The sequence below is a fragment of the Centroberyx affinis genome, unplaced genomic scaffold (genome assembly GCF_046629955.1).
Source record: "Centroberyx affinis isolate AG114_WGS23_722 - 3 ecotype Tasmania unplaced genomic scaffold, CSIRO-AGI_Caff_v1 ptg003790l_1, whole genome shotgun sequence".
Classification (NCBI taxonomy): domain Eukaryota; kingdom Metazoa; phylum Chordata; class Actinopteri; order Beryciformes; family Berycidae; genus Centroberyx; species Centroberyx affinis.
Window position 1 is genome coordinate 228,127 of NW_027281658.1, and position 13,104 is coordinate 241,230.

A 13,104-nucleotide genomic window follows, 5' to 3' on the forward strand; every position below is an offset into this window, starting at 1 on the left:
AAGCTGATTGTGTGTTGTCATGTACCAAAAACACTCTCAATCCATTTTTACTCTCTCTGAGCCTTATCAAGAACAGGCTGTTTCTTTGCCTTTAAGACTCATTAATATTAACGACCCCTCTGTTCTGATTGGCTAACCGTTGCAAGAGTGAAACGTGAGACACCACGGAGCCGGCAGCTGCAGACAGCGAGAGGCAGGGAAAACTCTCCGGTAAAAAAACAATGACAACCGCTCAACCACTTTGAAAAATACACTTTCTTATTATTTCTTACAAAAATGATAATGAGCGAACCTTTGTGACGCCACAAAGTTGCAGAAGTTCAAACGGTTCGTTTAGAGGCTCACTTTTCTAATATGGATTGTGTGGATTTAGTTGCCGACCGTGCGTTTTGATACTTTCACGATGTTTAGATAGCACATCCAACTCCTTTATAATCAAAGAAGGGGAAGGGAAATCCTGTTTTACACAATATAGGACCTTTAAAAATGAATAAAAAATCAATAAACAATGAAACAAAAAATACTAGTGCAGAATGTAAAAACTTCCAAGGAAAAACACTTTGAACCCTCAATGTCAGAGTTTATGTTCTAAGGTTAAATGTGGATGGAATAACGGTCAGTTGCACATAGTGTTAGCTTCACTTCTTTTATTTAAAAAAAAATATATATATATAATAAAAAATACAAAATCAGATAAACAATGAAACGAAAAATACTACTAAGCATTATGTTACATAAGGGTTAGGGTTATAATGAGAGTTAAACACGATGTTGAAATCACTCCTAAGCTCAGTGGGATATCTTTGTTTCAGGCCCTGATGGTGTGGGATGTGAGTTCGTCTCCTCCTGCTCTTTCCAAGTCACTCCCTCACTCTCACAGAGACTGGATCACCGGCTGTGTTTGGACACCGGACTGTGTGGTGAGTCTTCATGACGTTCCTTCACAAGTGTCCTCATTGGGCTTCATTATATGTTAATAATATGCCCTTAAAGATCAACCTGGATGAGAAGTGTGCCCCCCCATCTTTGCAAGTTTCATCACCTCAGAAAGTCATTATATTACAATATTATTTTTTTTCCCCCTACTATGTTTCCTCAAATATGGTTGTCGATGTCTGCCTCTAAGTCTTCAAACTTTTCCAGGTGAGCTCCTCAAATGATGGAAGGCTTTGTGTGTGGGACCTGCAGGCGGGTCAAAGTCTCAGTGAAATCCCCTGGAAGTGTCCTCTGAGCTCTGTCTGCTGTCTGGTGAGTTGGCATAAACAGCACTTAACACTATCTGCAAGAACTTATTAACAGGTTTTCACTTACTATTCATGTTTCGCTTATTACAACTTTGTTATTTAGTAAAGGCAAAAATTTGTCCTAAGATATAGTGACCATGATCATTGTGGGTTTTTCAGGATTTTAAGCTTTTTGAAGACATTGCTCCCATTTATTTCTAACGGGAAATACCTCTTTTCTCGCTTGATCCTGCATTTTTAATGTTTTTTTGTTTTTGTTTTTTCTTTATGAAAAATGGTATGAGAAAGTAACTTGCTGTGAAACTGTGTCTCACGACGAGACCCAGGAATTGTTAAATTTTGAACTGCTGAAATAATTGAGGCACAGCATTTCAAAATGCAAACATTAATTGGGTGGAGTGGTAACAACAAGCACACAGACAGCCTGAATTACTAAAAGTAGAAATAAAATAGCATATGGTAGGCTTGAGGATAGCCTTTCATTAAGGACTCAAACAGAGAAGAGAACAGAGAGAACGGATAAAGAATAACGCCGCTATGCCTAATAAAACAGCCAATAGCCAAGACATCTTCTAAAAAAGGTACTACTAATAATATTAAATGATGGAGGCTAATAAAGCAAGTTATTGGCCGTGACCTACTTGAATGTGAGGGACCGGTTCTTCACGCACAGCAGCATTTCACTCAGCTACTTGGCTGTGCCCCCAGTCGAAAATAATGATGATGATAGCCAGCATAACATAAGCTAGAGGTTACAGTTTCTTTTTTTTCTTTTTTTTACAGCACATACAAACAGTCTAAATAGTGCGGTAGCCTACGCCTAATAAAACAGCATTTATACTGAACAGCCAAAATCAGTATTTTCACTCAGTCGGCTTCACCTCTCCTCTGCTACGAGAGGCTGTGCTGAACAGTCTCTCTCCTACAAGTTCGAGTTGGCTCATATAACGAATTTCGTTTCTAAAGTGGCTTAACAAATTTTATTTCCTTGTGCAAGGGACTGATCATTAAAGAGTAACTAAACCCCAAAACCACTTTTTTCAGCTGAAAACCGATGTATTTGGGTATTTAGTAGTGTTGTTGATGGATTCAGGTCTAAATCTTGACATTTTAGTGCAAAATATTTGTATTCTACATATTGTGGTATAAATATCTGCATAGCAACTGCCCTCTACTGGTTGAAATTCGGCTACTGCAATTGAATATTTGCTATTGGCAGATCGGTGGTGCCAAGTGATCTCGGGTGCCAGCTTTCGTCACCAAGCAAACACGCCCCCTATAAAAGCAGAGTCTCCAGACTCAGCAGATTGTGGAGGAAGTATTAGTCAAGCGGCTCTGTCTCCACAGTAGCATATCGCCGTTCCACCGCGTCTAGCAAGATAGACTTCATCGATGGTTTTATGAGCTTTGTTGTGTTATTCAATCCCCCACGAAACACCTTAGCTTTGCAAAGCTGGCAGTTTGCAGTTTTAGAATCATATTCACTAACCTCAAAGAAGCGCCACACTGCAGACATTTTTCGTTCCTGCTGACAATAAGCCTATTGTTCATTACACTTAATAAAGTATCAGTATTGGAGCAACTTCATCTTCCGATCAAAGTACGAGTATGGGGCCGGATCGCTACCGATAGTATCTGTGCACCTCTACTAACACAATGTGTTGTCTTTTACTCACCTAGAAGGGCATCAGATGAGCCTTACACTCAGCAGATTCATCAACGATGCGCCAGCAGCTGTCGACTAAAACAAACATCCAATTTTGGATGCTTCTCTCAGTTTCTCATCCTCACACATTTGCTTGCATTTATTTGCTTCATTTTTGTGTTTGTATTCCAAAGGCTAGTCCTGTTAGAGTTATCTAGATTAGCTTAGTTGTGCGCCAAGGTAGCTCGAAAGCCGACCTAGGCTATATGGTGAGGAAAAACCATCAGAGTAACCATGACAATAAAATGCTGCTATATATAAATCACACAGCACTTGAAGTAGTCAGTGTTATAACTAAAAAAACATTTATTGACAAGTTGTTGAGGGGATTGATGCTCAATCCGCAACTTGTGAAAAAACACATAACTGGTAGCATGGCCCGCGCACTGTGGTTGGGGGCCTGCTGGCCCGTGGCTGCCTGCACCCCCGGGATTTCCACCGGTGTCTGTCAGGCTCAGCGTGGACCGGGGCACTGCTGGTGAAACCACTTGAGTTCCATCCGTGCTCTTTAAGACCCTGTGGGATTTTAGAAATGTCTCGATCCTGAGGCAGCCTAGATGGAGCCATCTTAAACCTGGAGCCCATGTCCTCTATGGCCTTAAAAATCGTCATCACAGTCAACCTTGGTGAATGACCTGAAGCGTTTCTCGAAGCGGGTGGAAACCCAAGCAACCATCATGCCATGTGTATAATAATAATAATAATAATAATAATAATGATGTATATTATTATACATATTAATGTTGGAACAAAAGTCAATTAAAGGCCATAGAACACATTTTAAAAAGTGCTATATATGAGATGCAACTGTCAAAACAATGGACTGTTTTGTGATAGTTTCTTTCACTTTCATCCCCCAACAGCTACACCAAGATTTTAGCAATATTGTACACAAATGCTTTGTATATTTAATTTAAAGACGGTGTGGTTTTCAAGAAAATATAAGAATCAGGATCACTTTACAGTGACTGTACAGGAATTTGTATTGGTGAAGGGACTAGGGTGGGACTGGTATGTTTTTTTTTAAGGCAGATACCAACACTAATATTTTTATATTAAGGCAGCCTATAGCATTTTCATATATTTGTGTCAATATTCTTAAATTTGACCACTTTCATTCCAAAACATGTTTTGGCATACCGAGGACTGAACAAAATGGCTATACTGGGTAGGATGAAAATCACAAATCAAGTTCCAATCATTGTGGACCATTGAGGCTAAACTGGCGTTGTGGTGCTGGTTTGTTGTGTGCAGGGCCAGTATGTGATGGCAGGCTGTGCAGAGGGAGCGCTGCATGTGTGGAAGTGGGAAACGGGTGTAGAAATCGGCCACATCGCTGCACACCGGGAACGCATTCACCACTGCTCTGTCCTCCCAAATACAGGTAAACTTTCTATTAAAACACATTGAAAAAACAAGTGCGTACAAACATTAATTCTCTCTCTGTCTGTCTCTCTCTTTCAAACCATACAATAGAATGACTTGCTGATCCTTATTTTGATGTCAATATGTAATTTCATTTTTTTTTTTTTTTGAAGACGAGACCAAAGAAGTCGTCCCAGAGGATATGGTAGTTGCCACTGCATCTGATGATGGTACTGTGCAGCTTTGGAAGCCTTTCCAGGTGTGTGTGTGTTGAAGACCGGGGTCAAATAATATGTGCAAATAATTCAATAATTCAAGTTTTTATTTCAACTTTATATGATGCATTCATACTCATGCATCTATCAGCAATATGTTTTTTTTTAGGGTGTTTTTTTTCAGGTTTTTGGACACAACAACCACCCATAGCTAATTGGAAATTAGTTTCCAGTCAGTGTTTTCTCTGTAGTTTTATGTTGCAGTGGTAATTGGGCATAATTTGAGTTTTATTCCCAAATTTTTCCCTGTTTTGGTTCCAGTTATGGTTCTAGTGCAAGATGCAGAGCAAAAGTTGATTTCCTTAGGATACTTAGTCATAATAAAAGTGGAGACATTGTGCTTTTTTCCTGCTTTTGTGTTTTTGATCATCTGTTATGTTTATGTGCAGGTGGAGCACTTCAGCACCTTCCAGGGTCACAGCGGTGGGATACATGGAGTGGTCTCCAAGAGCGGAGTCCCAGAATTCCTCACTGTTTCTGAGGACTGCTCACTGAGGTGTTGGATATGGGCAATAGGTAACATATCTGCCTTCAGCTAATAGCAATGGGGTTAAAAAGGTTCAGTATGGCAACTTGATCCCTTCAGTCACCTTTATTGTCCTGTGTGTTTCGGAGGACCGCCTGATGAAGGAGCTTGCTCCGAAACAAGTAGGCAAAAAAAAAAAAAAAACGATTGAAGGGATCAAACTGCTGTCCTGAACCTTTTGTTGTCATTGCTATTAGTTTTAACTAATGTGAACTAATGTTCAGCTGTCTTTAAAAAAAAAAAAAAAAAAAGTACTCTAAGATTGAAGTGAAAAAAAATTGTAAATGAGACACTGACCTTTTAAAAGTGACATGTACTTCTATAACATGATTATTGATATGGAAGTAAATCTCAATATATGGTGTCTGACCTTTCTTTAGAGAATTGTAACCTTTTTGAGGATGATATTCTCTGTATTTTATTTGTAAGGATTGAGTTAGGGTTAGTATTTTAGTAGTATTTTATTAGCATTATTAGTATTATATTTCATGTAATGTTTTACATAATATCCCAGTATCCGTACCTGTCTGTTGTCTCCTGTTGATGCAGAGTCTCCTCCCAGCCTGCGGGGCCCTGTCACAGCTCTGTGCTTCTCTCAGAAAGACAACCTGCTGCTGGCCGGCCATGAATCTGGCTTGCTAGAGTTATGGCAGCACAACACTGTGGTTGGCCATAAGCAGGTAAACTACTGAAGAAGAAATGCACAAGAGAAGGGATTTATACATATTTGTGTGAGCGTGTTTGATGTGTGTGTTTGTGTAACCACATGTGGGGTGTTTGTGTGTGTCAGGCCTCTGACTGCCCCATCACAGCCATCTGCTCCATGCCTGATGGCCAGTTTGCTGCTGCCTGCAGGAAGCCGTCCGTTCATGTGTGGAAGCTGGTGTGGAACCATCAGCACAGCTCTGCAAGGTGAACACCAAACACCAAGACACTCACCGCTCATAAGGCAGTTCAGGATCCTTTATGGCCACACTATCCTCTGCTGCTTTTTCTATTTGTGTTTTTTAACTTTTATTTCATCTAACAAGTCAATTAAGAACAAATTATTACAATGACAACCCGGCAAAAGGACAAGAAAACAGAAGGACAAGACAAACGCGAATGGTTTGCAGAAGGCAACAGAAAACACAATAAAAACAGTAATTGACTGTTGACTGACAGTAAAGTAGCACAGGCATAAGATGGACGGACACACATAAATAAAGAACTTGGGGACAGAAAACAGCATGACAAATAACGTCAGCAACAAGGACACCATTAAAAAAACACGCAACTGACACACAGCAGCACAGATGGAGAAGTTGGTGAAGTTATTTTTATGCGTCATATATTTGCATGTGAATAACGAAGGTAACATAACACTTCTGTCATGGAAAAAACATGCAACTGCAAACTGGGGTTTTTCTTTATGTTACTTGAATTGAAAGTTTTCATGATTATTTATGTGTTGATTGGGTTTCATGACGGCCTTGAATTCTATTAAATAATTATACAGAAATATAACAATACATTTTACAGCTTCTATCACACATTCATTGCATTAGATGTTTTTCCGCTGTTTTACTCCACTGCAGCCCAACTGGGGTAGAAACCAGACTCTTTAGATTAGAATAACATTTTTAGGTCATGGAAGTACTCTTCATTGGCTATGGAAAAGTCATATAATGTTACATCAGGGCCACCGTGGGAACCCTGATTGTGGATGTGCAATATTGCCATAGCTGGTAGTAGGGAAATCTGCTCATAATCAGAAATTAAAGGTGGGACGTTTCTTAAAGTCGAGATGAAATGAAAAATGCATTTTTAACCCTTTTAGATCACATCCCCGGTCATATTGTGCACCTATTTAACAATATATGGCAAACAAAAATACAAAAAATCAATTTCTTTGTATTCTTATATCAAAATCCAATCATGTTTTCTTCCTGTAAAACAAAATATGCTGTGTGCTTACGTAAGCATGAACCAACCAATTTCAACCAATAATATCATGACATCCACCCATCAATCATTCTTCAACCTGGTGTGTGTGGAGCCAACAGTCCTCTGTAGCTCTGTTTCTCTCTGTAGCTCCGTATCGCGCTAAACTCTAAGCCCCGCCCACTGTTTAGCGGTCCAATCAAATGCGAAGGATTTGATTTAAATCCCTCTTGTAACTGTACACCGCTCAAATATTCCGTTTCACTGGGAAATACGTCACAGTGCAGAAGCTAAAGACGCTCTAACTTCCGTTTCAGTGGGACTTTAAGCGAGACTGAAACATTTGCTGCACTGCACCTCGCACTATTTGCACTTTGGAATAAATTGGACTCGTATTTCCCTCTTTATATCTCACATAAGAGACGTCTCACCCTCATTTTTGATGGTGTACCAGTTTCCTTTACACACCCAAGAAAGAGAGCTTGGACATCAAGTAAAGCGTGATGAGTTTCATTCTACACACTAAGCAATATTATCCACCTTGTGCTCTTTCTGCTCCCAGCCTGGTGAAGGTATCCACATACCCAGTGAAGGAGCCAGTGATGCATCTCTGCTACTGCTCTGTCCTGCTTGGTGCGGCCGACAACGGATCCATATTTGACATCACAGCCAATGAGGAGGGCAATTGGAACCACTCAATCTCTAGGTAAAGCTACATAACAGCTTTGACAAAACTTTGCATGCGTTTCATAATGCATGTCCAAGTACGTTTAGTTTTCTTCAAAATTCAAATACGTTTTGTCATAGAAAGGTTCATGAATACGCAATCCATAATGAAAGTTGTGTCCGTTTTGATTTCCATTTTGAATTGAGTGAAAGGGAACTGAGGCAAACCTGTTTATGATGGAGATGATCAAGCAGGACCGGGGCTTCTTCTACAGGGTCATGTTTATTCATGTAATTTTAAAATTTTGTTTTAAAAGATGCATATTCACAAAGATTTGGAAATGGTATGGAAACTTCTTCATAATGTTTTTGTTTTTCTTATTTTTTTTTTTTTTTTTTAGCCAGTCAAGTGTTTGAAACCAAGCTTGGCTGCTGATACGTGTCTTGTTACCTTTACCTAAATTTCCTGATTATATTAGTCCTAAATGATCATTCTATTTAGCTGAAACTGATAAATATTGTTCATGGAACTTTTGAATGAAAACTCATGAAATTTATTTGGCAGAACCTTCTAGAAGCCCTGTATCTTAGATCAGCCTATTCTGAAACTTAATAAATGTGGCCCAGAGCTAGTAAATACAGGGATATTTTATTTATTATTAAAATGTACTTATTCACCTTACTTTTCATTTATGCATCTTGTTTTTGTTATATAATTTTCCTTTTTTTTTATCATCCAGTACAGTTGATATATTGTTTGTATTGGTTTTGTTTCTTCTTCCACAGTGAGATATTTTTTTCTTTTTATCTCACGTGTACTTTTTCGTGTTTAGTTATTTACTTGCATTTGCATTGATTGCAAACAAAACAAACAATGCATATTAAAGTCAACTGCACAAATAGCTTAAATGCTCTGTATGTGTGTTTCTGTCATCATTGCAGTTGGACCTACCGTGTGCGAATTCTGGGGATGATTCGTAACGATGAGAAAAGCCTGTGGCTGGTGGGCGAGACAGAGGGAGAAGTTCTCCTTGGCTTCACAGTGAGTTTCACCCAACCAGCATCTCACCCAACTCCTGGGTGACTCCACTGTCATCACATTAACATGCTGTCATTCAACTGTCATCGTCACCATGACTTTAAAAGGACTTTCTGCTTTGGTTTATCTTCTCAGCACACAACCCTAAAATATTAAGAGATTACAAATGAAACTGTCCGTACTTTCATGGGATTGTGTGTAGAATCAGTGGGTTTGCAGGTTTGCACAGATCGACACACTATGCAGTCAGGAGGTTAGGAGGCTGTGGATCCACTCTTACTCAAGCCCTTGGCTATTTGCAGACTGCTTTTAACCTTGTGGAGTCTCAACTAATCGAACTGAAGCTTGCCCTAAATGTTGCCAAAACAAAATTAATGTTGTTTTCAAATGGCAGGAAGACAACAGATCCTCCTCCCAACATTTTATCCTTGCAGGGCAGCCAGATCAAATTAGTGTCACACCATAAGTATTTGGGCATTTTATTTGACGATCGTTTATCTTTCAGACGCCACATTGAAAGCCTTGTCAAAAAGCTGAAGCTTAAGCTGGGTTTCTTCTTTCGAAACAGGTTGTGCTTTTCTTTCGCTGCCAGGAAAAAATTGGTTGCAGCCACCTTCCTCCCTGTACACGACTATGGTGATCTATTGTATATGCATGCCCCTGTCCATTGTCTGCACTCACTGGACACTGTATATCATGGTGCTCTGAGGTTTGTTACGGGCTGTAAAGCCCTCACTCACCACTGCACCCTATATGCCAGGGTTGAGTGGCTGCAGATGCTTGTCTGCATTCATTTACTGCTGCACAGAATTTGAGGGGCAGTAGGAGCTATAAAATCAGCTAGAGGCACAGATGAGAAAGAGTCAAGCGGATTCTAAGTGTCATGTTGTCTTCTCTCCATCCAGTTTGCCATGGGATCCAAAACAAGTCTCCATTCATCCTTCAGCTCAGTGGAACTGGAGAAGAACCAGCCAGAGGGGAAGGGAAGCTTGATAACAGCCGTGACTGTGGACAGAGGTACTAACAAGGATCTACTACTATTACTACTAGTACTTACTACTACTACTATTACTGTTACTATTACTACTAGTGCTGCTGTTAGTACTACTGCTACTACTGCTATTACTGCTGTTACTACTACTACTACTACTACTACTACTACTATTGCTATTACTACTACCACTGCTGCTACTACTGCTACAACTACTATGATGATGTAATGTGTTGTATGTCTGTTCTTGCAGAGTTTGTGGTGTGTGGAGACGTTAAGGGCAACATGTGGTTCAACCAGCCTCCAGACCTTTCCGACTGGAGCAGCAGAAAACCTGTAAGAGCCCACAGACTCTAACTCTGATATGGAAAAGAATAGAATAGTGTAGATTTTTACATGGGAACATAATTCTGATGGTGTCGAATAGACCGTTTCTGTTATTTTCCAAACATGGGTCGAACAGCAAATAATTCTCACTGTTTGTTTTAACCCAACTGGAGCATCAGATGAGCAGATTTTACTGCATCAGGAACTATCAGGTAGTGTGAGAGTAAAGTGTCAATGACAGAGGTTGTCGCTGTCGGGTGAAAAACTTATATATCCAAAATGTCAACATTTCAGGAACTAAGGAAAACAACCTTGTTTTTAGCTTGACCACCATGTATTTTTGAGTTTAACCAATGCGGGTTTAAAAAGGTTTCATAAACCAAGGGTTGTAGAATTGTCTCAATCCGTAGAGGAGCATGAAATCCTTCAACTGAAAAAAAGTATAAAGTTTCTACATAAGAGTGAGGTAAAAAAAAATGTTAGCAAGTTTACTAATTTGACTTTCCAAATAGTCTAAATTTTCTGGCACTCATTGCACTGTCCCCACCCATCTGGCCCTCCAGGGAAATAAAAGCAAACATTAAGAATTATTTTCAATCCCTATGACCCAGGTCTGCACTGTGTGTAATATTTTATTGATGATGATGATGATGATGGTGTTTGGTCCACAGGCCCACAGTGACAGGATCAGTGTGCTGAGAGTCACTAGCAGCACCATCATCTCAGCGTCCTACGACAGGACAGTCAAGCTGTGGGACCGGACCACCAAGAAACAGGTACATCAGAGTCTTGAACACAGACAGAGAAAAAACATGAAATGACTCTGAATAGACTGTTCTCTCAAGCAAGGTGGCGGGTTTATCTCTTCTCTTGATGCATAGGTTTTTTTGTCCACACCTCTTTCTTGCTGTCTCTCACTCTCTGTCACAATTTGTGTCTCTACGTTTTACTGTTACTCTCTTTCTCTTTCTCTTGTCTGTCTGCCTGTCTGTCTCTCTCGGTCACCGTCTTTCTCTATATGTATTATTACTCTTTCCTTGTGACTCTGCTTCTCTCATCGTCACAGTTTGTCTCAGTTCAGTTCAATTCAATATGCTTTATTGGCATGAATGTTACACAAGCAGGATTGCCAAAATGTACATTACAAGTTCTCTCTCTCTCTCTCTCTGTCTCTCCCTCCGTCTCTCCCTCCCTCCCTCTCCCCCTAGGTGGGTATGTTTGTGTGTGGAGCTCCTGTACTGGTTTTGGAGGTGAACCCACAACAACCCAACGAACTGGTTTGTGGCGACGGACTGGGAAAACTCTACTTCCTCTCCTGGACAGAATAATCCCTCTAGCTTTACGCAAAATTCAAGATTCAAAGCTTTATTGCCTTGCCAACCGATGTTTCTTGGCATCGCTCTCAGTGAATATGCAGTAGATGTATTAAACATGGTATTTGCAACAGGAATTCATTAAATCACATATAACAGTAAGTTTGTGAGCCTATGAGTACATGCTTAAACTTTACACTTATAGCTTATAATCATGGTTATAATGCTCTACTCGTATCTCTACTCTAATATGTTTACATGTGCCTTTAATCTAGATGGGGAAGAAACTTGCAGGTATAACAAGCAAGTATAAACAAGCTTTAAAACTATTACGTAGTATAATTATCTGTTATAGATTTGTGTAAGTTGTTTTTTTTTTGTTTTTTTTTAATTCTGTTATGGTTTGTTTGTGATTCTGTTATGGTTTGTCCTTATTTAAAAATTGTAACAAGAGAAATCAAGAATGTGGGATCATGAAGCACGTTGGTAATTAATAAATGGGAACCTTATATTTACTAGTAAACCTTTTGCTTTGACAATAAAACAAGGCTGTTCAAATGTTTTTGCTTTTCGTGTTTACTTTTGTAGACCAGTCAAGAAAACATATCCCTACATAATAAAAATATAATAATCCATATGTATAAAATAAAAATAGAATAGATTTTTCTTTAAAATTCTGACCTGGGTCAAATAGTACTTATTATAATTTTATAATATTATAATACTTATTAAGTTATATTGGTGTTTATTTTAAGTTTCCAGATGGGTGGTGTTTGTCATGTGGGACAGTCTTATGAGTGCCTGTTTAAAGTCACTTTTAATATACTTTTGCATTAAAACAAATGCAGAATTAGTTGCAAATACTATCTGACCTAGGTCTGATGCTGTTTGACATCAAAGCCAGACATGTAAACACAGCTTATCATCTAATGGTTTTACAACTCTGCTGTCTGTATTGAATTGCTTCTGTCAAGTTGATTATTAACCATTTTAAAGAGCAATAAGACACGGGCCGTAAATAGAGCTCCAACCAGTGCATCTGATATTAGATTGACTGATTTAACCATAAAATTAATAGAAATATGAGTAATGGTGGAAACGTAACTATCACACAGTAATCTTCAATCTCAATCTTTACTCTATTGTGACCATGACAAATATAGGACTATGCTGCCTTCAAGTGCTGGCGGAAATATGCCACTTAAGAGCCCATTTGAACAACTCAACAAAGTGATGAATACGATTAGGAAAGTGATTTTTTTTTTATGATATGTGAGTTGATGGAATGTGATGTTTAAGGAGTGGAGTGCAAGGAAGCTGTACCAACAACTGATGGAAAAAGTGAGTAAATAATAAATAGTGTAAAGTAACAAAACTTTAAATAAACTGTTGCTGCTGCTGAAAACGTCAAATTCATCACTTCTTGTGCAACAGAAGATTTTCCCAGGAAACAGCTACCAGACACCGGGTGTGTAAAACAGCAAATGTGAAAGATTTCATAAACTGGGTATAGGTTGCCATAGTTGCCATTCATATGTTTGCAATACATTCATTAAAACACCAATTGCATTCATGATGCACATTTTCCGAAAATAACAGCCAGCAAAAAAATATATATATTTTGCAACAAAATTCCAACCGAACACACTTGAATACGCTGTATGAGGTATTTACAGCTTGCGAGAGTACGGGAGTAGGAGTTTACGAGGAGTACCTGAAGGCAGCATTAT

General features: G+C 39.0%; 1 protein-coding gene across 1 annotated transcript in view; it reads left to right on the top strand.

Annotated features, from left to right (window-relative positions):
- The window catches only part of tep1 (telomerase-associated protein 1), a 38,032-nt gene extending 26,112 nt beyond the window's left edge, over positions 1-11,920 (top strand). The window contains exons 43-55 of the mRNA XM_071541106.1: positions 813-920; positions 1,144-1,248; positions 4,204-4,333; positions 4,488-4,573; positions 4,979-5,105; positions 5,665-5,795; positions 5,906-6,027; positions 7,601-7,744; positions 8,647-8,746; positions 9,649-9,760; positions 9,988-10,070; positions 10,733-10,837; positions 11,270-11,920. Coding sequence (XP_071397207.1) covers positions 813-920; positions 1,144-1,248; positions 4,204-4,333; positions 4,488-4,573; positions 4,979-5,105; positions 5,665-5,795; positions 5,906-6,027; positions 7,601-7,744; positions 8,647-8,746; positions 9,649-9,760; positions 9,988-10,070; positions 10,733-10,837; positions 11,270-11,389 — 1,473 coding nt within the window. The 3' untranslated portion in view covers positions 11,390-11,920. The remainder of the gene's footprint in view (positions 1-812; positions 921-1,143; positions 1,249-4,203; positions 4,334-4,487; positions 4,574-4,978; positions 5,106-5,664; positions 5,796-5,905; positions 6,028-7,600; positions 7,745-8,646; positions 8,747-9,648; positions 9,761-9,987; positions 10,071-10,732; positions 10,838-11,269) is intronic.
- Positions 11,921-13,104: the final 1,184 nt, after the last annotated feature.